The sequence below is a fragment of the Bacillus rossius genome, chromosome 1 (genome assembly GCF_032445375.1).
Source record: "Bacillus rossius redtenbacheri isolate Brsri chromosome 1, Brsri_v3, whole genome shotgun sequence".
Lineage (NCBI taxonomy): Eukaryota > Metazoa > Arthropoda > Insecta > Phasmatodea > Bacillidae > Bacillus > Bacillus rossius.
The window spans coordinates 86,327,851-86,355,107 of NC_086330.1; the positions used below are offsets into that span (position 1 = coordinate 86,327,851).

The window sequence follows — 27,257 nt, forward strand, 5'->3', positions numbered from 1 at the left end:
ACTTACTGTGTTGTTTTTAATTGATATTCATTTATTTTAAGTAAACTTTCATTTTAAATAGTGTTTGCTGTGTTGATTAAGTGATATAATAATTTTGAAGCAGTAAGGTCCCAGTTTGCCAATGGTTTGAAGTGAACAATTCAGTGAGTACAGTAAGTATTTAAATAAGAATTGAGAAATGACTTCAAACTTCTCCAAATACTGGACATTCAATTTCAATTATACCTTTTGAATGTCATCTTTTTTAATATTAAGTAGTTAGTATTTGGTGTGTATTGAGCGTTAAAACAATTTTCACGACACTTGAGATATGAAATTGGCATTACTGTTATCCATTTTGGTAGTCAAAATAACCTCCCTTTCAGAGAAAAATAACACAGATATTCCAGAAAAAGAACCTCGAATTCTGTGAACAAATAAACATGAAAAGTGCATACCCCTACTTATTACATTCAATACAATACACACTATGCACTTTATAATAAGTACATTAATTCAGTTACATACGAATTGTAAACTGTAGAAATGTGCTTGATTTTGCTTTGCATGGGTTACCTTATTTTAGAAATTTTAAATTTATATTACCCATTCTATGAGCTATGACATTGATTTTAAAATAGTTAAGACATGTATCATGGACTTCATGTACAGCAAGTAAAACCAGTGTTTATAATTATGTACATGAAAATTGGGTTAGTGATCAAGAATATCAAAAAGTTATTGTATATTTCTATAATGAAAAAACAGAGTGCTTTGGATGTAATAGTTAAATTTGGATACTTAAAAGTTAAGAGTATATATGTCAGTTGTGCGTTCCACATAAGAGGTAGAATGTGCACATACTTACTGCTTGATCTCTGCCTCGTGTGCACTCTGACACACCCTGAGCACATGCCGCAGCCTGCTGGTGGCTCGCTCCTTCTGCGCTGCACGGAACACTGCAACACATGTATCATGGACTTGAGACGCCATGTTACTGATGTCTCCTTTGATCGTGTTCAGGCCAACGGCCATCTAACAGTGTGACGTCAGCTTTGAAAAGTGTTGTGTTTAATTAAGTGTAAGAATGTTATGAATTTAGTTTCAATTATTAATAATTAGGTGAAATACTAAAATGTTTTGGAACTAGCATAAGCAATAGTATTAATTATTAATCATATTGTAACGTGATTTGTTACAATTTATAAATAAATAGGAAAAGTTAAAAGAGAGATTGAAGGTGATAATTAGAGATTCCTTATTACAGTAACTACATCTCTGTCAATATTTCTCAAATAAAATTGGGGGAAATGTAGCTCTCAACAAAAGAAACACTTTGCTTGGCTAGGGTGAGAGAGAATACAAGATTTACTATTTTTCCACGCTCATTACAGTGTGGTTACTGATGGAAGCTATTAAATATCTTAATACAGTTTAGAGAACAACTGAAATTTATTTTAAAGAGATTAAACTATAGCTCACATTTATCTTAAGGCTTTATATTTAGTTGAAATAGATTCAGTCTTCAATAAAAATAAAGAATAAACACTAAACAGCTACGATTGCATTGTCAGTAGTAAATTACAGTTACATTAAGACAAGTCAGTTTATATAGAGAAAAAATCACCTTAACTCTTGCGTGTGATATACAAGTTAAATTAATCTTCTCTAAAACCATAATTTATCTTAAACATAATAATTAGATAGTTAAGTACTAAAATTCTCCATTGGACTAGTTTTCTATTCACCAAGTTAAAACTTTATTTAAGGGTCTCTTCTGCCCCTCCAACTATCAAAAACTATGTGACTCGTTACCACTGTAGAGAGGCATAGCCTCCCCCAGAGTGAGCTTAAACAAAAACTACATTACGAAGTCAGGGACTCGTTACCACTGACGAGAGGCATAGCCTCCGCCAGAGTGAGCTTCGATCCTACTTTCGCTGTTGCTTAAAAACCATCCGCGGCCTGCTCCTAGATTGTTGAAACCAAATTTACAAATAAAACTAACCAGGACAGCTGAGCCAACCTCCCCCATTTTCCTCGCGTACGTGCTGCCACTCTGCGTGGCCTGCAGCGCAAGCATAACCTAATAACCGCGATTCATGGCTGCGCAAGCGCACGGCCAAACAAACAAACCACAAAAGAATATGTAACATCTGCATGCCCGCAGCGCACCACCCATCCCCATGTCCCAATTGCAAGGTTACGCTACCTGTGCTGCACTGAACAGAGGAGCTAGCCCAGAGTCCCATCAGTAAAGTCCCCAAATTTGACTTCCAAAACCCTGAGAAAATTCTGCTACGCGACAATATATACAAACTGGCTACCATACAGGAAGTGCTTATGAGTTGAATGGAACTGGTAAGAAACCTTTAATTATGAAAATTAAGAGACAAATAAATCTGCTTTGAAACATTATTGACGTTTCGTAAGATAAAGTGGTTTGTTATGGGTTTATATTGCATTTATAAAAATATGTAAGGTGGTTAATAGTTGGAACTGCGGTGACTGTTATTCAGGGCGGCTCAATGCAACAGATGTGTTTTGTACGATGTGAGGCCTTCATATTATTTATCCATTGATTTAAATGCAATAGACCTAAAAACATATTATCTTTTTATAAGCCTCCCGGAATTTCAACTGAATTGATTTCCATCGTTGGAGGGACATTGGTTAATAATTATATCCCTCGGGATTTTTTGTTTGTTTGTGTGATTATGTTAAGTGAGTAAAGAAGTTTAACTGAAAGCAAGTATTATTCCATCTAACTACCTCAGTTCTTGTGTGGTTAAGATAAAAACCTGGATATCATCCCGACGAGTCAGTATTAAGGTCAGTAAAGAGCAATGGAGTAGTTGCAACATTAGGCCAATATGTTTGAGGACCAGCCAAACTATCCACGTACCCTGTAAGAAATCTCTCAGCAAAATACTCTACTGGCTGCTGGCGCATGAGGTATTACTTGAACAATTGCCAAAGGGCAGGATGGGCAATAGTCCTACTGTAGCAGAAATATTCTGGTGTCATAACCATGGTGTAAACTGAGAAAGTGTAAGCCTGAATATGTTTAAAGTTTCAATTTTGCACTGGGAATACCTACCAAACAGTTGTTATGAAAGACATACTTTTAATACATTTTTTAAGTTTCAACTACCTACTTACACTTTCATAAATTGTTGATACAACAGCTGTACTCAAGAACTATTTATGGTAACAATTTAATGGTTTTTTTATGTTTAATACATTTTATTAGGTTTTAAGATTTTTTTCCTTTGTGTTTCACAAACTATTTTGCTTAGAATAGCTTATGTTAAATTCAGGTTTACTCTTTGTGTATAAAGAAATTGCTGTTGCACTTAAATACAAAAGGAAGTCTCATTTCTTTTGAGAATAAATTGAGAAATGCAGATTTTATTTTAGTATGTGTAGTATTTTCAGTTGTGAACCTTCACAACAGTCCCATTTGATTGTCGGATATGTTATTACTGTTAGGTATGAGAAAATTATATCATTTATGTCTTTTATAGCAGTAGGTTAATTGATGCTAGTAAGTAATCTAATGAGGGCTGAGATTGACTGGTGAGTATACATGGTCACCATATCAGCAACTAACAGCTGTTTTCACGGAGTATTTTGAAATTAGTCTTCAGAGATGAAACCTGTCGTGACTTAATAAACAGGTAGACATTCTATTTGAACATTTGGCCAGAACAAGACTTGGAAGCTATCCATTATAAGCATTCATTAGAGATTCATATTGGTGATTCAAAATTTTTATGGAAACATAGTTCATTCGAAGAAGATTTATATTTAAATTATATAATCTGTACTTGGGGTCCTAAAATGGATTAATCTATTAACGATGTTAAAGCGTTATGATGAAGAAGAATAAGTTAACGAACATTGCTTCTTCCCCACATGACGGAAATTAATATTAGAATAGCTGGAGTAATATTTGCATACCAGCATATTGACTAAATATTAACATGGGTAAATCGACAAAGTCCCACATCAAGAGAAACTATGAATAGTCACTGAAGTAGTACTACTGGAAGCAGCTAGACAACATAGCTGAGGGTCCTGACCAAGGTCCCGGGATCGAGCAATGCCGAGGTTCCTGTGCAGAATCCTGCGAGCCGACATTGCCTAAGTGCAGACAGAGGATCCAGGTTCTACCAGAAGTCACTTGACTAGCTACGCATCTGTAAGGTCTGAGACCTAGCATCATCCTACCAAGCTCACCATATTGCACATAGGTCTCTGCCATCAATAAGACTACTCCCTTAAACTTACTGACATGAATAATGGTTCTAGTAGAGAAATCTGGATTTGTTAATACACATTATTTTGGATTAAACTAGTGATGGTTCGAATCCCATTTTTCTCGAATCCGAATCCCGAATCCGAATCCCAAACAGTACCTCGAATCCACCCCTCGAATCCGAATCCAGTTCTCAAGGGTTAGTTATAAAATAATTTATAAGTTAAGAGAAAAAATTTAACACTATGCAGAATTATTTAACCTTTAAATTTTTATTTAAAAAACACAAAGATTTTGACACGGTCTGGATCAAGACGATTCCGTTTTTGGTCACATATGTTTCCTGCAGTGCTGAACAAACGTTCAGAGAACACCGTCGCAGGTGGTGAACACAAATATTTTTTGGACAGTTTATGTAGCCTGGGTGAACACGCAGACTGAGTTTTCCAGTATTCAAGGATGTTTATTTCTGGGTTAACTGTAGGATCAAGTTAAAATCTGGTCACTTCATCAATTTCTGTAGAATCCGAATTGGTGGATTTAAGGCATTCAGGCATTATCTGTGAGTACAGTGATTCATGTATCCACGGAAATCGGAAAACGAAAATCAACATCCGACGGAACAATATTTTGTAGTTACCAACTTGTCATTTGTTTAAAGTCCCAAATGAAGGTAAACGCTTTCCTGAAATATTTAATGCAAACTGAAAGGCGCCATCAAGGGTTCAATGGTTTAAGTCCATAAGAAATATTGTCGTGCGTATTTTACAATTAAGCCTCACTAAAGCATAGTGATTAATATGCCCGAAGTTAAAAGTGACGGGGTGTTTTCTCTAGTTTACCCATTAAAATTTTTTATATTAATATTAGTTATCTTTTATGTTGTTAAAAATGATTGGCTAACAAATTCATTGGTTGGCCATCATGGAATTCTCAGATAATACATATTTTAACGTTGGTAGTCTACACAAACCAAACTTGGTCCTAAAAAAATTCATAAATATAACATGTATCAGAATATTTAAAATTGAATTGCGATTAAAATAATAATTGTATAATATATTAATTTTTGTCATTCTTTATTTCATTGTTATTACTACATGTGCGACCATAACTTGTAATGAAAGTCGGCATTATTGGTGTATTACTAAGTAACAGATTTCTCAGTAAAGTTATTTTTTTTTAAAAAAAACAAGATTCATATTTAGTCTAGATCCTAAATGTGCTTTATTTTATTTTTTAGCATATTCTGAGAATACATCTGTGATTTATGCCTTATTTAATGCCAATGTAGCGACAATGCATCCATGTTCATGAATATAAAGTAAGTTTCCCAAATCAGCACAAGCTTCATAATTTTTTTTTATATAATAACGAATTAAAAGTAAAATACAGTAGAACCTCGTTAATCCGTGATGCGCTAATTCGGGAATCTGATAATCCGGGACGATTTAAAAAAGAAAAAAAAGAGAAGTAAAAATTGTCAGCGCTTAAAATTAAGGTCACGCAGGCCGGCGGCCGGCAAACACTACAAGCCATCGCGTGGGCCGCCAAACTCTGCAACGCTGTTTGTACGGACCCTTTGTGTCGCCCCCCTTTCAGCTGTCACATTTGTCACTCTTTAAACTTGAGGGGGATGTCATGACTTCTGCTTCCCGTCTCCCTTTGTTTGTTTCCGCCCGCCAACGCACGGCAGGCGCCAGGCGAGTGACGTTTCTGGCTGGCATTTGGCTGTACGAAGGGGAGAGGGGGGGGGGGGGTCTGCAAGGTCAGCACGATCTTATCTTTCTCTCTTCGGCTGTTGTAAATGACCATGAACTAATGGCTAAGCAGTGCTGTATTTTTTTAAGCCGAGACACTAATTCCAAGACGGCCGGCCCTTACCGTGAACGGCCTTAACCCAGCTGCACGCCGGTGTCTGAGAAGTTTGACAAGACCTTCCGGGCTTTTAATCGCTAATCCGTGAAATTCGGTAATCCGTGATTATCTCGGTCCTGACCATCACGTATTAACGATGTTCTACTGTACCTCAATAGGATGTGTTCCAAGGAAAACGTAAACAGGCCATCTAAATTGTAAGCATTTAAGTTTTTAAAGTACTACATTTACATCAATATTTTTCCTTGAATCCCGAATCTTTCCCTCGAATTTCGAATCTTTCGAATACTAGAGATTCGGTGGGATTCCAGGATTCGACCGGCCCATCCCTACTTAGTATACTTTGGTCATTTAATAAATAATAGTATAAACTCAGATAAAGTATTTTTTTTTTTAAAATGAAACCAGTGGATGAATTAGAGTAATTGTCAACACTATATAAATTTTATGACTGAACACAACCTTTTAGAACCTTATCGGTAGATTCACACATTGTTAGATTGATATAGCAACTGTTGAAGGACTCTGGACCATTCATTCTGTAAAATATTGTATCATATAGCCATAAACTACGTTGTTAAGAGACGGTTGGCCAGTATGCATAAAATGATAATTAATTTATTTGGTACTGCATTGTAATTCAATTTGGGTTTCTGGCACTCAACATTGGTACAATTTTGGTTGCTGCAAACTGTGGCAAATAAGTATATTTTAACAGATTTTCGGCAAACAACTTCCAGGTCATAATGTTATTAATTCATATATAGATGAGGCGACCAAATACTCAACATGCTGTTCATAATACCATTCAAAATTTATATACTTGGATTTCTATATATAGAATAAGTACATGTTTGAAGCAGGTTTGTCAGTGCTTTACTTGCATAATCTCGCTGCTGCCTGAGGATCATGCCTTCTAGTGCAGGGAGAGCCTGCTGCGCTGCGATCCTCTCAGAGCGGGAGATCTCTTGACCATCGAGAGACGTGAGCTGGGGCAGCATTGCCACTACGTACTGGCGGTAGCCCTCGTAGTCAGTGCAGGGGTTGCCAGTCAAATACCTGCATCAGTGGAGCGTCAGAGCGTGCCGGCGAACCGGGCGAGCAAGACAAGGGACGTGCGAGACTGACAGGCAGTGAAGGACGGGGTTGAAGCGCAGGCTGGCCACGCTGCTCAGCACGCCCACGAAGTTGAGAGTGAGGTCGAGCTTGCCAAGGCTCTCGCAGCCGTGCAGTCCGTCAATGCGCTCCACGCAGTTCACTGCCAAGTTGAGGTACTGTAGTCGCTTCAGGCGCCCCAAGTTCTCTGCAAGCAGACCAGCTGTGGCACTCACACTTGGGTGTAAATGTCTTACATCTTATGCCCCATCAATTATATAAACCAAACACAGATGGTAGTTTGGAGGTCCTGGGGCAACACAACGCTGCAAGGCATACCGATGGTCTGTATGAGGTTGTCCTGGAGCAGCAGGATGCGCAGGTCACGGCACCAGTTCTGCAGGTGCTCTATCTTGCCAACGCGCTCCTGGGCCAGAGAGAGCTCCTGCAGGGAGCAAACATCCCCGTCATTGTGCTCACTGCGCCGCCGCACCAGGTCCTCCGTGACTACGCAACCAGCACTCACACATGCCAATATTCCTTTGACCAACACAGGTCTTGCTGCAATGTAACTGAAATGCATAATCAGAGAAAACAATTTTGGTATAACTAATAATTTCTTTGAATACTACTGCACAACTTTTCAAAAAGTATAGTCAGGCATGTCATAATGTAGGTACCTTTAGTGGCAAGTGCTGATGATGACATGACAGGAGAGAGAGCATTAGGATGAAATACTGTTTTGTCCTTACAAGTGACTGATGTTAAATGAAATTAGTAAAATATTGTATGGGTGGGAGGAATGGCAATACACTAAGAAACCTACAGGCAACATTTGCCACATTTCTAAAGAGAGAATGCTAAAACTGAATACCTAATGTAATTTTTAATTGTACTAAATTATTGGAAGGTAACTTTCATTCTAAAGTTAATAATGGGACAGTAAATATGCCCCACGTTTTACGTGTGACAAAAACCGTTCATGTATGTCATAAGGGCTATGGCGGAAGGATAAAAATTACGGCTCAAGTAGGTCCGAAATTGTATATAACTTACGCATAGTAATTAAAGTAGTGAATGCAGTAAATACAATTCATCATTTCGTTTATCAGAACACGAAAATTGTTTAAATCAATTATATTGATCAAAATGATCTCATACTCGTCAAAAATAGTTTTCATAAAGATGGGAAAAATATTAAAATAAGAAAATCTACTTACTTCTGACGATAACATCTTTAGTTGAAATTTCCGACATTATTTCGGTGCGTTCAATTCAATTCGTAATAAGGGTTTGCGCCTGAGTTCGTCCGTCATTTGAACAAAACGAGACGTTCGTCATTTGTCAGTAATGGCAGCCAAGATTCAGCAGTTTGATCCTCCTAGTTCAGCAAGTTCCGAAAGGTAGGAAATGAAATTTATATATTTAAGCAAAAATATTTTACTCGCGTGCAATGTATCCAAATTACGTATCAACACTATTAGGGTTTTCGAAATACTGAGTTTAACGATTTTCTACATTATCCGAAGTCCATATTCGTAGTTTTTTTTGCCACATGTGCAAGCTCTTTGTAGTTGTAACAAATCTCGATACATAAGGATATTGTCGTCAGGTGTTTATTGATTTATTTGTGCAGTAGTTTTCAGAGCGCTATAAAGAAGTTCAGATTATTAGGCGATAAAGAAAGTAGAGAAAATACAAATAATATGAAACAATTTTCCAAACGCAAATGTCACGTTGCACCGCACGAACGCGTAAAAAAAAACTCGTGAACAGGATGCGCAACTTAATAAACTTATCGGTGATCCTATCATAAAATTTATATTGTGGGTTTATTGATTTTATGATAAATACTTATTTGATGAAAGAGAGAAAAGACCACACTACTATTATAATCATTTTTATTTATTTTTTTTGTATTTAAATTTATTTAGATTTTCTTTGTGTTTGGTCCAATGTTTATTGTTTGCCCGTATCGATGTTTAGTGCAGTTTTTGTTTTAAAGAGTTGACCATATATAACACACATGCCGCGTAACTTTGAAAATTAATTTCAACCTTTATATATATATATATATATATATATATATATATATATATATATATATATATAAAAATTATAGACACACACACACACTAATGAATATTGTTATTGCTCTTTATGAAATTTTCAATGACTTGGGTATTTGACTTGTGATTAGCATTTACATTTTAGTATTGATTAATCTCACATCCAGACTATTATGCATTAGTGCCTTGTTAGAATCAAAGTTTATGCCTAATTTTGAATCAGAAATCGGTTATTCCATGCCAAAAAGGACCAAATTGTGTACAACTAAAAAAAAACATAAAATGTTTTTATAAGACTATAACTACCCAATATATCCTTAATTAACCAGAAATGTATACATTTTTGGATTATTTTTAATTTTTCATACATAACTTTTCATTTTAAAATGGGTACATAATAATTACCATGTATTATAATATAAACAAGTCAAATTGGGGCTCCTTTAACATTGGCTATATATGTTTTTCTTTAACAGCTGTGTTTTGGAGGGAAAAGACCAGTTCATTTGGCTTCCATCTGTATGGTTTTTGTGGTTTAAAGTTATTTTTCAGAGGTTTCAGCTAGTGTTTTTTGAAGACCTATTTGATGGTGTCCCGTCCGTAACAAAAAAGTAAGAAAGTTTATTATACACATAAAATATTAATCAAGTATTTTTTTATCATACATGACTAGATAGTACAACTAGATGTTAAGAGAACCTCAAAGTTTAATGTTGATTATTAATTTTCTGGACTAATAAATCACTTTTTTAAGATTTGTCCTGTCCGTAACGTTTTTATGATTTATTATAATATGTAATAATTTTGTTGTTTTTTGTAAATGATTGCGAATTTACCTAAACATATGCTAATAACCAACATTCACATGAGAATTTCTATAATAATATTAACAAATTTAGAAGCATGTAATGTACAAAAATCTTTACTTTGAGAGTTGAAGCCAAGGAACGAATTCCATATTCAAGTGTACACTGATTCGGAGACAGATGAAGAGTGTGTTGTGCAGAAGCTTACCAAGAACAATGTTCCAGGAGGGCAGTACCTACTAATTGAGCAAGTAGGGCAGAGTAAACATAAATATGTAGTGGTGAGCCAGGTAGGAGTAGAATATGGCAGCATTGAGATTTTCTACATGGAGCAGGTTGTACGCGATGGATACCAGGACATTCTTTTTAAAACTGATACGAGGAAGAAATATGTTGTGAACTTTTCAGAAGTGATAGGTTTACTTCCAGAACCTGGGTTAAAACCGCTTGGAGATAGGATTTTTTACAAATTTGAAAAGATAATTCCTGCGATTATGTAGAATCCGCTTTTCTGAACTTAAAAAATATTTACGATACTGAAATGAATGATAATGTTAGAATTTTTGGTGTTGTGTTCATTAAGGAGTTTCAACTTTTAAAACAAATTGTTATGTTCAGTAAGGTGGTATTGAAAATTATATTTTGTCCCAGGTCATGTCCCGTCCGTAACAGGTCACTCACTAACAAACATTTTAACTGTTGCTTAAAACTTAATTTTTTATGTCAGTATAGTATACTTTTAACTTCTCGTTATCTATATACTAAATAGTAAATTAATTGAATAAAAACCACTTAAAGATTTTCAGAAAATAAATAGTATACCTCTTTGATTCAGAGGCCAAAAATAACTTTAAAATGGACAATTAATAGCATCATATTTGCTGATAATATTAAATGTAATTATGTTCTGTTCATTAAGAAAATTATTTAAGCCAAAGTACTAAATTAAGAATGTTATTGTCATTCAGACTTTTGTCCCATCCGTAACGTCCCGTCCGTAACGTGTCACTCTCTCAAAAACATTTTATTGATGGTTATTAAAACTAAGTTCTGATTTCAGGAGGTTATGCATGTTTGAACTAACTACTACTATACCATGTGTATTACCTGTACCATGTGTATAACTGGATGTAAATCACTTCATTATTCACAGAAAATATTCGGTGAAAAACTCACCTTTGCCGTCCTGTCCAAATGTGTCCGTCCGTAACAATACCAAAAAGATGTATAATTCAAGGATCAAAATTAATAATTATCTCGTACATCAACAATTGGAAGTTGTATAATACGTACTAAGGGTGACTAACTGCAGATATTGATAAAATGGTTAAATAATATATTTGAGACAGTGTGCAACATTATTTTTAAGGTCTAACTGTCCCGTCCGTAACAATGGAATGACCCAAATGTTAAACACTAACGTTATAGTCTGCCTACCAAGCATTCAATTAGCCCTTGTGAATTTGTGGCCTATATTAGAACTTTGTAATTGAACTTCATATTAGACAATTTTGTTAAATTTTGTTGTTTTTTTTGGATTTTGTAGCCAGGAGATGTAAAAATTTCATTCATATCAGTAATTCTGAGCCAATTCAAGAATATGAAATCCTAGCATGAAGAGTCCTTGACCTACCAATCATCGTACTGCAGACTGTTGTGCCAATCCAAACTACTTCCCAAATCACATGGAACTCCTGATACACTGTTCATGTGTCATACAATAGGTCATAGTGAATTATTATGAGTGGTTATTAGTTTTTGCTGTATGCATTTCATTGGAGTTTTAGTTTTTCATGTTCATTATGTTTGTATTTTAATATAATAAGTAAAATCAAATAATTCATTTATTTAGAAATGAATGCTTCTTATTTTTTACTGTGCCACTGCACATCTTTCACACCTTTGACTTGTTTTCAATAGACCAATAGCCATTGGCGTAGCTATGTTCATAAATTTGGGGGGGACAAATAATGATTTTGATGTCATGTAAACCCATTCCCCTCTTACTAAGACGGGGGGTCAGGGGATCCTCCACCGGAAAATTTTGATTTTAAAAGTGCAAAATAGCGCTTTTTAAGCAGTTTTTGTATCTAACCATTGGATACATCGATGTTAAAATTATTATTGTTTCCTTAAGATAAAATTTGAGAGTGAAGAAATTACAAATATAGTTGGGCAGAAAAATATTATAAAATAAAAATATCACGGTCTAGAAAGTTGGGGGGGACAGTCCCCTCCACCCAGAAAGTTCAGGGGGACACATCCCCCCTGTCCCCCCCGGTTCCTACGCCCCTGCCAATAGCATCCACAGTGCTGATTGGTAACTAGTTGGCAACTGATCCTTATGCCGACTGAATAAAAATTAACCAATTTTATTGGAACGGTTCTGCTTGCTGCATATCTGTTATTACATGACAAGCAGCTTAGCCAATTAGACATCAGAGCATCGGCAGGCGGTCAGCTCCACAGACTATCTGCTCATTGTGCCAAGGCCTTAAACTGTTGTTGAACTCTTTAAAATACCTACCTAATTAATTAACAATGGCTTAAAAATAAAGTTGTGAGTATACTAGGATCAAACTATTGGATACATTTTAGAACTAAAGTAAACTGGATACCACTATCAGAAAGCTCTAAGCTATCAACACAAGTGAATGTGAAACTAGTAACCTACTGGCATAGAGTGGCACTACATTGTTTTCTTATTAGTTAATACGTAAAGGATCTGGCAATAAACATTTTTTATTTATGTTAGAAACGTAATGTCCCGGAGGTTTATTTTAACAATTAATTTGTATACCAATAAAAAAATTTATGATAAGAGAAAAAAGAGTTTTTTACGATAATAATATTTGCGTAATAAATTTTAAACAAATTAAAGTTTATCCTGCATGTATCTTTTATCATATATTGGACTGGTACAACAAAAGTTGCAGGTCATTGCCACGAAAGTCATGCAGGTGTCTTGAATTAGTTAAAAGAAATATAAAATATGTACCTACATTAACAAAGCCATTTTGTAGACTTTGAGTGTGTTTTCTATGTCAGTGTTTCATATTCCATAATCTGTTGTTCACCTAATTCACTATAGGTACTCATACAATTTTTTTGGTCTATACCAACTTCAGTGTTTTATTTACGTACCTACTTATTTGTTTTTAAATTGTTAACTTGGTATTAATTGTGTCAACAGCAAGTTATATTCAGTCTTAAATTGTTTTTTAAATTTTCACTTCTGAACGGATGAGTAACATATTGACCTGTCTGTTTTATTTTGTTGTGATCATTACTTTTGCTTGAGGCTACTTCTCAGTGTTAATTCTGAGCAAGGTTTTTTTTAAACATTTTAAATATTTGTAGGAGAGCTGGTTTTTTTTTTTTTTTTTTTTTTTAATTTTTAATACCATTTGTTTCCAGCTTTTAGAACATGTGTAAAAATACTTTTAATAAAACAGATTAATCAAATAAATAACTTAGTAACTGAGACTAAATTGGTACGTTATGTGTCTGCTGCCAATAGAGTAGCTTTTTGAAGAAAACATGAGCGAATATTCGACTCTGGTCCTTACTGATGAATTATTTATTGTTAAATGTTACGTACTTTATTACTCAAACACTGAATTCTTTTATCAACTTTGTATCCACCAAATAAGTACATAGCATTTGTCCTCTGCTGATCTCAAATTGCATTGCATTATATGTATGCCAAATGCACCAATTGTAGTATTGCATGACTACAATAACAACCTAAGTAATATCCTGTGTGTTCTTGTTTATTAAGCTCACACAATTTTGTATCCAATTCATACACACTTACTGCATTTGCATTACTAATATTTTTATCTGGTTATAATTTTTTTTCCAGTTAACTATATTATTTTCCATTTGGAGAAATTTATTTTAGAATTTTCTGTATTTCTAGTTAGAGGCTGTTCAGGCTTGACGAGGACGAGTGTGTGTTGTGCATGCAGTGATGGGTGCGAACTGGACGGGGAGGAGACTGTGTTCCTCATGGACGACGAGCAGCAGGAGGGGTTGAGGGGTGACGTGTGTGCCCCCGACTGCACCACGCCCCCACCGCGCCCACCCTCCACTGGTTAGTTTAGTGCTTCTTCTAAATAAGTATGTATTTGCTAGTTACTTGACTGTGCTTATGACCTTGACATTGCTTTATGTTTGCTAATAATAATTTGGCACTGCTAGTCATGCATTTAAACTAAAGTCGGGACTCTTTAATTTATTAGCATTCTTTGGTTAATTTTTCAAATGGATACAGTTTTTTTTTTTACCTTGACTGTCAGGTTACAGCACTGTCATAGCCAAAGAGCAGCACTATACTGATGTTGGATGATCCGGCACGGCCGTGTCCCCATTGTGTCGGAGGAAAACAGCAGTAAGGGTCCTCGTTGGCCATTATCGTGGGTTATAGGTTTGATATTCAAACTAACAAGCATGAAGCCTGAACCCAAAAGGATTGAAGCCCACCATAATCATGGAGGGCATGTTGCCTTGAGCCTTAGTATACAAAAGTGCAATGTAAAACTATTATCTTACTTTTCCCTCTCCACAACTTGTGCAGTCTTCTACCATCTCCTTGAACCCAGGCCTCAATCACATAAGACTGGGAACTGGTTCTACACGAGCAATCATATCGCTAGAACTCTGCCTGTGTCTCTCTTCCTTCAGTTACATTGAGCTGTCAGCATTTATCAGCGCTCAACATTCCAACTACTTCTATGATTTTTAGTGATTTACCTTTTTGACCTATTTTTATGTAGTTTTATAGCAGGGTGTGTACAGGTTACAAGAGACCTGGAAATCACGAAAAAATAACGAAATTGAAGGGTTGTTCACAAAGTGCCGCAGAATATACCTAAATGGCACTGGAAATCAGGGAACATTAATTGCCAGCAGCTTTTTGCTTACTTCATTGCTGTTTTTTGTCATCTCATTTCAGTTTATGCAGGGTTTGTTTACCTCCTTAGTATCTTAAAAAGGCCTTAATTTGTCTTTAATTGAATAAGATGCCCAAATCGTCCTTAAATTTCACTGATAATCTTTAAAAACTCCTTCATTAAAAATTTATTGTGTGCAAATTATGGATAAATGTGGGTAAAGTAATTGTCATTAGTGATCAAATTGAATGTTAGGACTATAAATCTCCGATAGACACTATGCTTGGGTTAGAAATGTGTTCCAGAGATAATACAGGACATTATGTGCTTATCTGTAAGGATTCAACTAACCAACAAAATTATTTTTGTGAATTAATTTTCCTTTTAACATTATTTTCTTGAATATTATGTGATATTACAAATGTTTATTCTACCTCTTATTGTGGTTAAGGAGTTCTTAATATCTCCTTACTTTTTGATTCCACAAGAGGGTACAAACCATGATATAGTTGCACTGTCAGCTTACATTGTGTGGGAATTATCTCCAAAAAAATTGCACGTTCTACCAAAAAGAACTTCTGCCTGCATTATATTTGATTTTGTTTTTATGTAAAAATTGCCCTGTGATATTAAAGAGTTCTAAGAAAAGTTTTTCAAAAAGTCCCGAAATAATTTCTGTAATCGATTCACCGCTTATTTGTACACACTTTGTATAAAGAGCCTGTTAGATGCATCTGCCATATCACACTGTCTTGCGAGTTGTAATCGAACATGGCGAGGCATGGAGAGACAAGTGGTGCGGTGTGTTGTTGGCAGGCTCACTCAAGTCCCCGCGGCCGCGACGGCAGAGAACAGCGTCGCTGTCGCAGGCGTCCAAGACCACGGCCAAGGAGAGCGTCTTGCAGAACGACCTCAAGATCATCTACACGGCCGGCCGGCCACCTTGGTACAACTCGGCCGGCATCCAGGTGGAGCCCTTTGTCATCGGTGCGTCATGCTGGCAGTCCACCAGTACTGCTCATTGTGAAACATGACTGTTTCAATGTTGCTTGAATTAGTTCATTTTTGTGTTGAGTTTTAGATTTAAAAAAGTTATGTTTCCATTGTTCCATCATCTTAGATGTCTCAAATATTAGAGCCACGGATTAAAGGACTTAAGGCACATGCTAAGTCAATGTTGATGGTCTGGTGTAGCTATTGTGTTCTTTTGTAGCTATTGTGTCTGAAGTTACTTTAATGGAATAATTAGTTACTTCCTCCTTGTTAGTCCTTATTAGACTGCAACAATATAAAACATTTTTGCCCTAATGGAACAATTTGCTTGTTCTGTTTTGGATTCCTATAGATGGACTTGGTGGATGTTAAGTGTGGGTTAGAACCCCAGGTACGTGGTGCATGGTAAGGTCAAAAGAAATGTGATATGCATGGCGTGGGTGCAGGCATCTGCGGGGGCAGTGCCTCGGGCAAGACGACGGTCGCCACCAAGATAATTACGAGCCTGAACGTGGCCTGGGTGACGCTGCTCAGCATGGACTCCTTCTACAAGGTGGATGCCTGCGATGCTATCAGTTCTGTGAGACACTGGTGGGCTAGTAGCTCTAGAGCACAGCAGTGATGTGAACTCTTGGCCTGGGCTGCAGGTTCTCAACGAGAAGCAGCATGAGATGGCAGCAAGGAACGAGTACAACTTCGACCACCCGGATGCGTTCGACTTTGAGTTGTTGCGGGAGACACTGCAGCGCCTCAAGGAGGGCAAGAAGGTGGAGGTGCCCGTCTACAACTTCCTGACGCATTGCCGCGAGGCCAAGACGGTCAGTTGTGCAAGCGGTGCTTGGGTTGGACAAATGTGTGTCTGTATCCTCGTGAGCCGGAGACGTGTGAGCAAGGCACAGGTTGATCGCAATTTGCATGTCTAGAACAAGCTCAGTGTTCACTGGTCTGAGCGGAAACAGCAGGCTCACAGCTTATCACTGAAGATTTAATTATTAATTCAGTCTTGTGTAACAACCTTGCAAGAACATCTTGTATGATGCTTTCATGATGTGGCTCCTTCAACTCATTCATTCGCATACCTACACTTGACATGTACATTTACCTTGTAATATTATCTTGCATATCTTATGATATTAGATATGTAAGTTTGATATCAAATTATTGTTACTTTTATTTCAGTGATGTTAGTACTGCCATAATTTAAACCTTACATATTCTAGTTTATCAGCATCTTATTATATACAGCTTTTAAATGTAATATTCAATTGTTTTCTACTGCAGACGTATTCAGTTACAGTAAGTCCTCTATTTACGTCGTACCGATTTACGTCGTTTCGGATTAACGTCGCTAATGTTTGAGTACTCGTGTTTCAATTTAAGTTGTCGCCGATTCACAATAACGTCGTTTACAATGACCGTAAATCTTTATTTTAACCAATAAACCGTATATAATTCGTTTATAATTCTTTGTTTCCTTCTGTAGTTATTTTATGCTATGTAGCGTAAGCTACACGTTCACCGCCTTATCTTATCATACATCATGAGGGACGCTTCCTGCTCTCCGCGCGGTGATGCAATACTACCAGCCCGCCCGCTCGGCCACCCACGTATCTCACACGTAGAAGTGTTATCTACTTCCCGCAACGACACAGCATTTTCTCCTACCCCTTTTTGTCCAACTCCTTGGCACTTCAGTAGAGGTGTAAAAGTAACTAAAAAAAGTGTACCCGTATGTATTCGTTACTATAACAATTAGTACTTGTTACTTTCGTATCGTTACTCGTTACTTCTGATACTGCATAACATGCTATGTTATGTAACAGCAACGAATCGAGTCGTATTTCGTACGCGTACAGTATGATGTCGCGTTAATAATAATAAATCGAATATAAACAATTAAAAGTATTTGATAATTAACAGCTTTTGTTAACCAAGAAACAATAAAATCTCATTAGAGCAGCTTTATTATAATATCTATTTTAAGATAAGAACAAAAAACGTGAAAATACGCGATAATAAAAAACAAAAACATACATATTTATAATTTGTAAAAAATAATTTCTTACGTTGTTTCTGTTCCAATCTCAAACTTTGTCTACACACACAATACCTTTAATAAACAGTAAAAACGAATTTCCAAATTATACTTTTCTTAATAAACAAACATCGTTCTATCGTTCTTTGTAACGAATAAGCGCGCACATGCGTAAAACATACGAAAAATGTGAGTAACGAAATGCATTCGTGTGTAACGTTTCGTTACTCGTTACTAGATGCCGCACCCGTTACTCAGTAACGAATACATACGGTTTGCTACAGCTCTACACTTCAGTCGCTATGATATCATTGAGTTGGCCGGAGTTTTAAACGTGCCGTTGTTAACTTTATCGTGATTAAATGCGTTTGTAGGCCTACAGCATAGAGTACCTATCAGCTCACTGCAATTTATGATTTTTTCTTCATAAGATGTCTTCCAAACGACTATATATCTGTTTTTATATTTCAATCAATAAAGATAATAAAGCAGCTGGTTAAATAACCATTCTATAAAGCTGAGAAGTACTAGTTGGACTTGTTTCCCACGCTGTCGGTTGTCATTTGCTGATAAAATTGCCCGTTGTCACGTCTGTATGCCAGCGCTTCCGGCCGACCTTGGGCCGTGGTCGGCCGGTGGCATGAAACATGGCTCATTTTGCGTCGTTTCTATTTACGTCGCGGTTTTCAGGAACGTAACCCCGACGTAAACCGAGGACTTACTGTATTGCAAAAAAATTTTATGTAGTTTATTAATTACGCATATTGCTCCAAAAATGAGTGTTATATAGATACATAGGTTTTTAATATCATCTGTTCTTAAATAAATGTCCTTAAAGTTACATACCCACTTACGTTGTAGTTATTAGTAATAGCAGGAAGATAAGATATGAAACAACATTTGACAATAGCCAGAACAGAAAGGGAGATAGTGAATGCAGGATGTGTGTTCATGGTGGCCACTCACAGTTACCAAAAATATTCCCTGATTTCCCTGATTAAAAATTCAAAATATCCCTGATATTTACAATTACAAAAAAACATACTTTTGATGAAATAATTTAATATTATAGAAAGAGATTACTCACATTTTAGCAACCTGCTGTATTTTCTTCATTAGCCTATATACATACGGAAGTTCGTTAAATAACATAATACATTTTAAATATGTCACTTTACATTATAGCCTCCCTTTCAATGACCTGCAGTCTGTGTTTTATTTTATGTCTCTTCACAAACAACAAATAAAAATTAATTAAATACACACTAGCATAAAATGTTACAAATTGCAGCAATTTCAAATGCACACTAAAATTTACATTTATGATAATGAAGCTCTTTCAGCTGGTAAGTGTTTTCAATTCCTCATCTATCAGTTCTACTTCTTTTCTTGCTTCATCAATTATTCTTTGTTTCTTGGCAGCAAGCTCTTTTGCAGATATTACTGCCCTCTTCTTTGCCATTTCACTTTCGTTCTTCGATTCATAATCCTTCTTTTGTTGAGCCATAGCTTCCTTATACCGTGCATGTGAATTACGAGCAGCGTGTATTATGTCCTTGGAAATATTGGACACGAAACTGTCTAAGCCACCAGATGCAACAATTCCATCATACACTTGTCGTTAAGCTACTAGGGACTCCTCTTTAAGATTCTCTATTAAATCCCGTTCTATGTTAGCGTTTCCATGAGATAAAATTAATATAAGTTTTACAAAAGACAAAAGATCCGTGGAATCCTGCACCAAGAGTAACTGTTTCATCCAGAAGCTGTCAAGTCTATCATCTTTCATAGAAAAATTTTTTGATGCAGCCTGAACATCATCTTTTTCACACAGTGACCTGAACTGACAATCAATTTTGTCTGCCTTGAGACCAGATAGCAGGTTTTTGTCAACAAGTATGTTTAGTGTATGTTTAAGACGCCTTCTTTGCACAGCTGGCCGTGCTGTAACAGCGGGATCCAAACACGAAATACCTTCCGTAATGGGGTATTTCAGTGGCGAGCGCTCAAACATTTTTTCACACAACTTTTGATAACTGTTCTTACGTTCATTTTTGAAGTGTAACATTTCTAGTTGTGAAATATTCCTAGTCTTTTGTAGGGCATTCCTTGTACCATAACCTATGTCAGTATGTTTAGCACTCAAGAACACATTCTTATCCAACAGATCAACAGTAGTGGCTTTGGTAGAAGACTCGAGCACATCTTTCTTCACAAATTTCGACATGATTCCGAGAACCAATGAATTTAGTGATTCATATAGTAAAGGAGCCATGGGTGCATCTGATTGAAAGTCAATCAAAAATGGCTTTATGGTTGCAGCAAGTGAATGGAAAAAAGTCATTTTCGCTAGCAATAATTTGTCCTTCAATGCTTCAGACACAACTGTAAAGCTACTGCACTGAGGAGATTTCATTTTGGAAATCTCATCAACATATTTTCCAATACTAGGAAATATTGCTACTGCCCTTTCTGCCACTTTTGTATTATCTACCCCGCACACCGGGCAGAATTTCAATGGAAACAAAGTGCAACCTGTCAGTGAAGTATAATCACTTCTTCATAACGCCCACAAAAATTCCACAATATTCCATCCTGTGGTTTTTATTGCAGTTTTTAAGGCACCATGTAGAGTATGCAGCCCACAACTTCCTATGTCCAAAATCGAAGCTTCTCCAGGACCCCTCACTAGTGTCTCTTTTAAATGCCTTAAGAGCTTAACATTCACATTAGGCCCGTTCATTGAAAACTGAATTAATTTATTCATTTCGATTCCAACTAATCCTGTGGTAAGAGCCTTCAACAGATCTCCTGATGTACTATGCCCTAGAAACGCAGAAGAAAAGTATCTTGTGATCTAACAGCTATTTTGCTCGTCCCAAATCCTAATAACTAAGTCCATTTGACCCTTCTGAGTGACTTTATTTAGAGACTCGTCAAATCCAACTACTATATGTGAGGCACTAGAACAATCTTTACTAGATTATGATGAAAGTATGGGAATCCTTCTTTTCACAGACGAGAGAGCCAAACGCATGAATGTGCATCTTCAGGTTTTTTTTTTTTTTTTTTTTGGTTCATTGTAGAGATGGGATTTTCGAATCTTGGATTCGTCGAATATACCGAATCCTATGGATTCGTAGGATTCGAGGTGGGTTTTTAAGAGTTTTACCGTATATACTCGTATATAGCGCGACCTTTTTTTCCCCTCAAGTAAAGGAGAAAAAAAGTTGAGAGGGGGAGACGAGGGAGGCGTTAACTGCCGGGTGATGGCTGAAGTTTAAAGGGAAAGATTGCAGGAGAGTGCGTTTCTGAAAGCTCTCTCTTCCATCACACTCTTCATTTTCTCTCTCTCTATCTCTTTCTCCATTCCCTTTTAGTATGGCCCTCCCCTTCCGCTGTAAATCACTGTGCTCACACACACACACACACACACACGTGCGAAAGCGAGAGCAAGCTCGCACATCATGGTCTCTCTTGTTTATTTTTAGACCTCCCTCTCTACAGAATGCCAGCGCAGCAGCTAGTAATAGTGCCGGGTGGAGAAATGTCACTTCGCCACTTGTCACCTCCAGCGAGAGAGTGAGAGAGAGAGAGAGCATGTTATCACCAGTCCCCCGCCCACTTCCTTCACTTCCTCGTCCCAGCAGCTACCTGTGAGTCATCTAGTCCTCCGCGCCAGCTTAGCAACGTAGCTTGACGGGAGTGGTGGTTGTTAGTCCTGTCAACTGTCAAGATTACTTGATGGTCATAGTCCCGTTCCTGCCTGCCTCCCTCCCTCCCTTCCTCATTCCTGCCCGTACCAGTTGTGACGATACAGCGCTTCATTATCTTCCGTTTACACAGCAGAGTTTAGCTTGCTGGTGTCGTTTCAGATGGTGCTGTATGCCACAAAAGTTTAGCTTTCATGTGGAAGAGTATTTAATTTAAGTATTTTCCTGACACATCACCACACATCAATGTAAATAATCATTTGTTTCATAAGTAATTACTTAACAGGTACCACAAAATGTTAGTAAAATTTATTTATGGAAAAAAAAATTATAAATTTTTTTCTTTGGAATTTTTTGCAAAAATCGTGGTGCTCGCTATACACAAGGGCGCACTATACACAAGTAAATACGGTAGTAATTGAAAATTGTATACCTAAACTATATTATTAAGGTAACGGAAATAGCACAAACATAAGATAAACTACGCTGCATTTTGTCAATTAGCATAACTCGATCATTTCCAACCTTCAATAATATAACATTGCAGAAAAAAACGTAACTTTTTTTAAATGGTGTCTGTTATACAAACGTATTTTATTGAAAACATAGGAAGGATTAATTTAACAGAGAATTAGACAGATGCAAACTTATGTTTGTGGTTTTTGAGGTTATTTGTCTCTATTTTATATCAGGTGTATACACTATGCACTTATTTTATAAATACACATGTGATTTTTTTTAATACATAGGTCTATGTAATTTTTTAAAATAAATGTGAGATTTTTTTTAATAACATGTGGTGTGGTTTAGTGTGGGACTGGGATTCGAGATTCGATGACAAACACTGCGGATTCGAACAAGGATTCGGATTCGACCAAAATTGGGATTCGTCCCATCCCTAGCTTAATTGTAAATAAATATGGCGGTGTTTATAAAAGGATACTAATGGTCAATTAGGTTAGGTTAGCTACATTATAAATACATTAAACTTTGTGGACGGTTGATTTGGTTAGGATAGCTACATAAAAGATACGGAAAAAAAAGCATTTACTTCGGGGAACTTCGGGTTTGGCTCTCTCGTCTGTGAAAATAAGGCTTCCCATGAAAGTATGGTGCCAAACCAAATATTAATAAGTACAAAATTTTCGTCCTATGTAACTGTATTTTACTTCCTATGTGTGAGTCTGGGAACATTACCTTAAATAATGTCACATTTTTTTGCCACTGTGAAAAGAGTTGTGCGACATAACTGTTAAGGCACACCAAATAATTTCGGCCCGAGTGGTGTCGTCATTTAAAAGAAATCAATTCAAGCCACGTAACTCTTTGGTTGTTTCATGCATAATGTGAACTTGTGACGGATCACTTACAGTTTCTTGAACTGTAGATGTCGAAGGCGTGCTAATATCAGAAGCTTCACTTGTTTGTAACGATTTGTTCTGACTGAAAAAAACTTCAGTGAAGTACCATTTGTAAGTTCTGCTACTGACGCTTGATGTTTTTTCCCCTTCATGTGGCTTCTAACTGCTGTTTTTCCCATATTGCTCAAAGAAAAGACACTTTAACAGACACTGCATTGTGCTGAAAATGGGTTTCCACGATCTTCTTGAAGCCATTCCTTAAAATGAGCATCGAGCAGCCAATCTTGCGAAAATGAACACTGAGTATGAGCTCATTTTAATACAAATTAACAGTTATTATTGGACCCGCAAAATTAAACACCACGGAAAGACACTCATTACAGTTACGCAAATAGTCCTAGCTTTGTCACAAAATACCTATAGGCACCGAGGCAGCGTGGCACCAAGCAGACACTCGATTCTCGAATTAAAACAAAACACTAACTGCGTTTTTCACTGGAAATTGGCAGTGACGAACACAGAACATCTTCTGGCAAACGCCATTTTCACGTTCGTTAATGAAAGACACGAAAACTGGCTGCGATATAACGGTCAAAACTGGAAAACATCCTCAATATGGCAACGAGCGACGGCAGCTACAGCTAGCACGCTCGGCACGGTCCGGGCAGCGTAGCGCTAATCGGCACATTTCGGCACGGTGTTGGCTTGATGCTACTCGGCATGGTTTGGCGCATCTTATGAAAAGAAATTACGGACGTTCAAAGGGCCACTGTCAAAACATGCACGGAAATATACATGACACAAATATTCCCGGTTATTAAAAAAATTCCCTGACATTTCCCTGATAATTCCCGATCAACGTGATTTCCCTGATAAATCCCGGTTTTCCCGGTTTTCCTAGTTAGTAGCCACTCTGGTGGTACATGGGATTGTTAAGATCTGCTCAGGCTAAAACTATCAATATTTTCAGATACAGTTAGTCAGCCAGATCCAATGTTTTCGCAGTTGATAATCCTGCCTACATTTTCAGAATCAACAGTAGAACTGTTACAAGGACTTATATTTTCAGTGTGCAAGAGAGTCTCTGTTTTGATTGTTGGTAGCCAACCTGGTGCTCTCTTTTTATGTGGTTTTCGGGACGGTTGCCCGTAGAGTTGGTAAAGTGGTGAATGTTTTATAACTTAAAAATATTATTACTTATACTATTACAAAGTCATCTTTGCAAATACAGTATTGATGTATGGCTGGTGATGTTGGTCAGTCGAAAGGGAGCTTGTAGAGGATGTTACAGATACTTCGTGATCTATTCTCAGAAATTTTATGGACCTTTAAAATTTTTTACAGAATTTGGATGTAATTAGTTTAATATTTTATACAAGCAAAATTAAACCTTATCCATATATATAATGTATTAGCGGGAACTTGGCCAATTTGTGTGTTGGAAAGCAAAAATTTGTCAACTTGGTAGATTATGTGGACAGTTTATATCTATTAATGTATTAACTGAAAGGAGGCATCAAAAGAAAATTCAAGGTAGCAAATGGCTGCTGAAAATTATTTTAATGACTTTTAGCAGTGTTACTTTTTATTTTGTTACTTTTCTGTTGTGTGATACCCAGGTACATCTGGAGTCAGCGAGGGCAGGTATGTGCAGCTATAAAATGTATGTGGATCAGGTCTTGCTCCAAGGACAAGTGCTGAGAGTCATGCTTGTCAGGTCTACAGTGGCTCGACAGTGCCATGCTTCGTCCTGCAAGGCTTGTGCTCAATCTTAAATGTTTTTGTTGCAGAAAACTATGTATGGAGCCAATGTGATAATATTTGAAGGGATCCTGACATTCTACAATGCCAAAATCCTGGAGGTAAGTACCTGTAAGCAATGACTCGCAGCTTCTTTGGTTGCTAGCCATCGGTGCACAGCGTTGAGTTTTTTGCGCAGATGCTGGACATGAAGGTGTTCGTGGACACAGACGCAGACGTGCGGCTGGCGCGCCGCCTGCGCAGGGACATCACGGACCGTGGGCGCGACCTGGACGGCGTGCTGAAGCAGTACTGCAACCTGGTGCAGCCGGCATTCAACCACTACATTGCACCGTCCATGGTGCACGCCGACATCATCGTGCCGCGCGGCGGCGACAACACGGTCGCCATCGAGCTCATCGTGCACCACATTCACAAGCAGCTGCAGCTGGTGAGTGCCATGTCAGATCTCATGAAGCAGTGTTATGAAAATTAAACTATTGTTGCATTATCCAATTTTTGAAACATAGGAATGAACTTTTAGGTAATGATGAAGATACAGTTAATCAAATATTTATTGTGAAGAAATTCCATACAGTGCACAAGTAGCAGATAAGACATAGCATAAATGTACCAACAAAATGTAATATGCAGTGCTTATTTAGTGAAAAAATTGTAGGAATTAACTTAATCTGAAATATTGATACAGCAAGTGAGGCCAAATATAAAGTAAGTTAAAGCAAACACGCAACATAATGAGTTACAACTAGAGACAAGATTTTATGGTTTTATTTTTAGACTAATTTTATTTTTAATGGAGGAGATTTCTGAGTTATTGTTTTTATTTTTAGTAAACTCTGTTTATTCATAACGATAAAACATTTTTTCACTTAATGTTAAATGACACAAACTTAATCAAAACAGTCATTCTGACAGATGCATGATGCACTTTTATAATATTATGTGTAACAAGCATATGTAACTTCTGAGAACAATAAAACTAAATCTGAAAGTATATATGTGTTTGAAAAATGTACCAATGTCGTAATATAAAATTTAATCATTAATATACAGTAGAATCTCGTTATAGCGAGCATGGTAATAGCAAGAACACGGCTAAAACAAAGTATTTTTCAGGAATTTATGGCGTGATAGCTTGAAGCGCGCTTTGGTTATTTGTCTGCTTTATCTCCACCCCTCTCGCTCGCCACTAGACATCTTGCCGTTGACGCCTGTCACATTCTTCAGCCTTGCAGTCGCCACCTAAGTGCGTAGCTTTAAAAATAGAATCCCGTCCTTTCTTTCTTTTATCAAACTTCCGTTAGTTATCTGTGCCTGCGACTTCACAATCACAGCATCACTGGCTGGCTTCAAGGCCAAGGTATGCTCGAGTCGAACAAACCAAGCCTTTGAATATACATATACTTGTACGCATTTCTTATTATTTAGAAAATAGACCAAATCTATTTTTTCCCGCCATTAAACATAACAATGTGCACTTTTTTTTAAATATAATTCTCTTAATTAATTTGTTGCGACATTTTCATTAACGAATAATAACATTGTTTATAACTATGTTAGGCCAAAAAAGTCAGAGCCATCTTTATACTTGTTGCTAATTGATCACGTTAGTAATACACAAATATTTATAAACTTGTTTGGAATTATTTCAGTCGTGACACGTTTACAAACACGTCACGTTATTTATTTTACTATCTGACAAATAGTAGGCACTACCGTATTTATTTCCAAATCGCTAGGACAGTTTTATTGTAACTTTTGTTTCGGTCAGTTGTTGGGGTATCTGTCCGAGAAAGGAGTGGTGATGGTTTGAGTTTAATCCCAAATTTATTTTCTAAAAAAGTTGACAGGTTTCTTTAAATGAAAAATTATAGTTTTCCAGCGACTATTTCGTTTGAGGCGTACGTGCGTTGCCGCACTCCTGCTTTTTTGTAAGGAATTAAATCGTCGTGCTACACTAGCACCACCTGTCAGCAACATCCCGAACCAACATGGCTGCCAGCAGACAGCCCGCGTCAACAATAGATAGCAGGACAATGCTGCGTTGGCCGCGGGCCAAGTCGAGTAATCGATTGCGGGATGAGATGCTATACTTACGTGGCATGGTAGGGTATTCTGGTTATTTTTATGCAATCGGTGATCGCATCTGTACTTGTGGGGTATCGTTTTAAAGAGAATTCATACATCTGCTCACAGAAATTAAGCTTTTATTAATATAACCTGTTATTTTCCAATTATACAGGTTTAAACACAATTGTTATGCTATTTTTGGTTAATTTTTATTTTTTTGGGGCCAAAATTTGTCCAATTTGGTTATAGCGAGGACACGGTTATAGCGAGGATCAAACCCGGAACCGTGACACCTCGCTCTAACGGGACTCTAGTGTATTGCAATATTGGAAAAGCAAACT

At 36.9% G+C, this 27,257-nt stretch overlaps 2 protein-coding genes across 5 annotated transcripts in view; one reads left to right on the plus strand and one right to left on the minus strand.

The window, feature by feature from the left end:
• Positions 1–9,006, minus strand: part of LOC134539151 (dynein axonemal assembly factor 11) — a 56,498-nt gene extending 47,492 nt beyond the window's left edge. For 3 of the 4 annotated variants that reach the window (XR_010076274.1, XR_010076277.1, XM_063380913.1), the window contains exons 1-6: positions 8,434–8,973; positions 7,894–7,908; positions 7,553–7,720; positions 7,247–7,421; positions 6,999–7,177; positions 848–938 (exon numbers count right to left, since the gene is read on the minus strand). Coding sequence is in view for 2 of the 4 variants with exons in the window: in XM_063380913.1 (XP_063236983.1) it covers positions 848–938; positions 6,999–7,177; positions 7,247–7,421; positions 7,553–7,720; positions 7,894–7,908; positions 8,434–8,470 (665 nt within the window). In the remaining 2 variants the exon portion in view is untranslated. Of the gene's footprint in view, positions 1–847; positions 939–6,998; positions 7,178–7,246; positions 7,422–7,552; positions 7,721–7,893; positions 7,909–8,433 lie in introns of all 4 variants that reach the window. The other variant, XM_063380924.1, reaches the window with a different exon arrangement.
• The window catches only part of LOC134539143 (uridine-cytidine kinase-like 1), a 40,580-nt gene continuing 21,824 nt past the window's right edge, over positions 8,502–27,257 (plus strand). Inside the window, exons 1-7 of the mRNA XM_063380901.1 lie at positions 8,502–8,616; positions 14,060–14,184; positions 15,800–15,970; positions 16,423–16,529; positions 16,624–16,794; positions 24,876–24,947; positions 25,025–25,276. Coding sequence (XP_063236971.1) covers positions 8,564–8,616; positions 14,060–14,184; positions 15,800–15,970; positions 16,423–16,529; positions 16,624–16,794; positions 24,876–24,947; positions 25,025–25,276 — 951 coding nt within the window. The 5' untranslated portion in view covers positions 8,502–8,563. The remainder of the gene's footprint in view (positions 8,617–14,059; positions 14,185–15,799; positions 15,971–16,422; positions 16,530–16,623; positions 16,795–24,875; positions 24,948–25,024; positions 25,277–27,257) is intronic.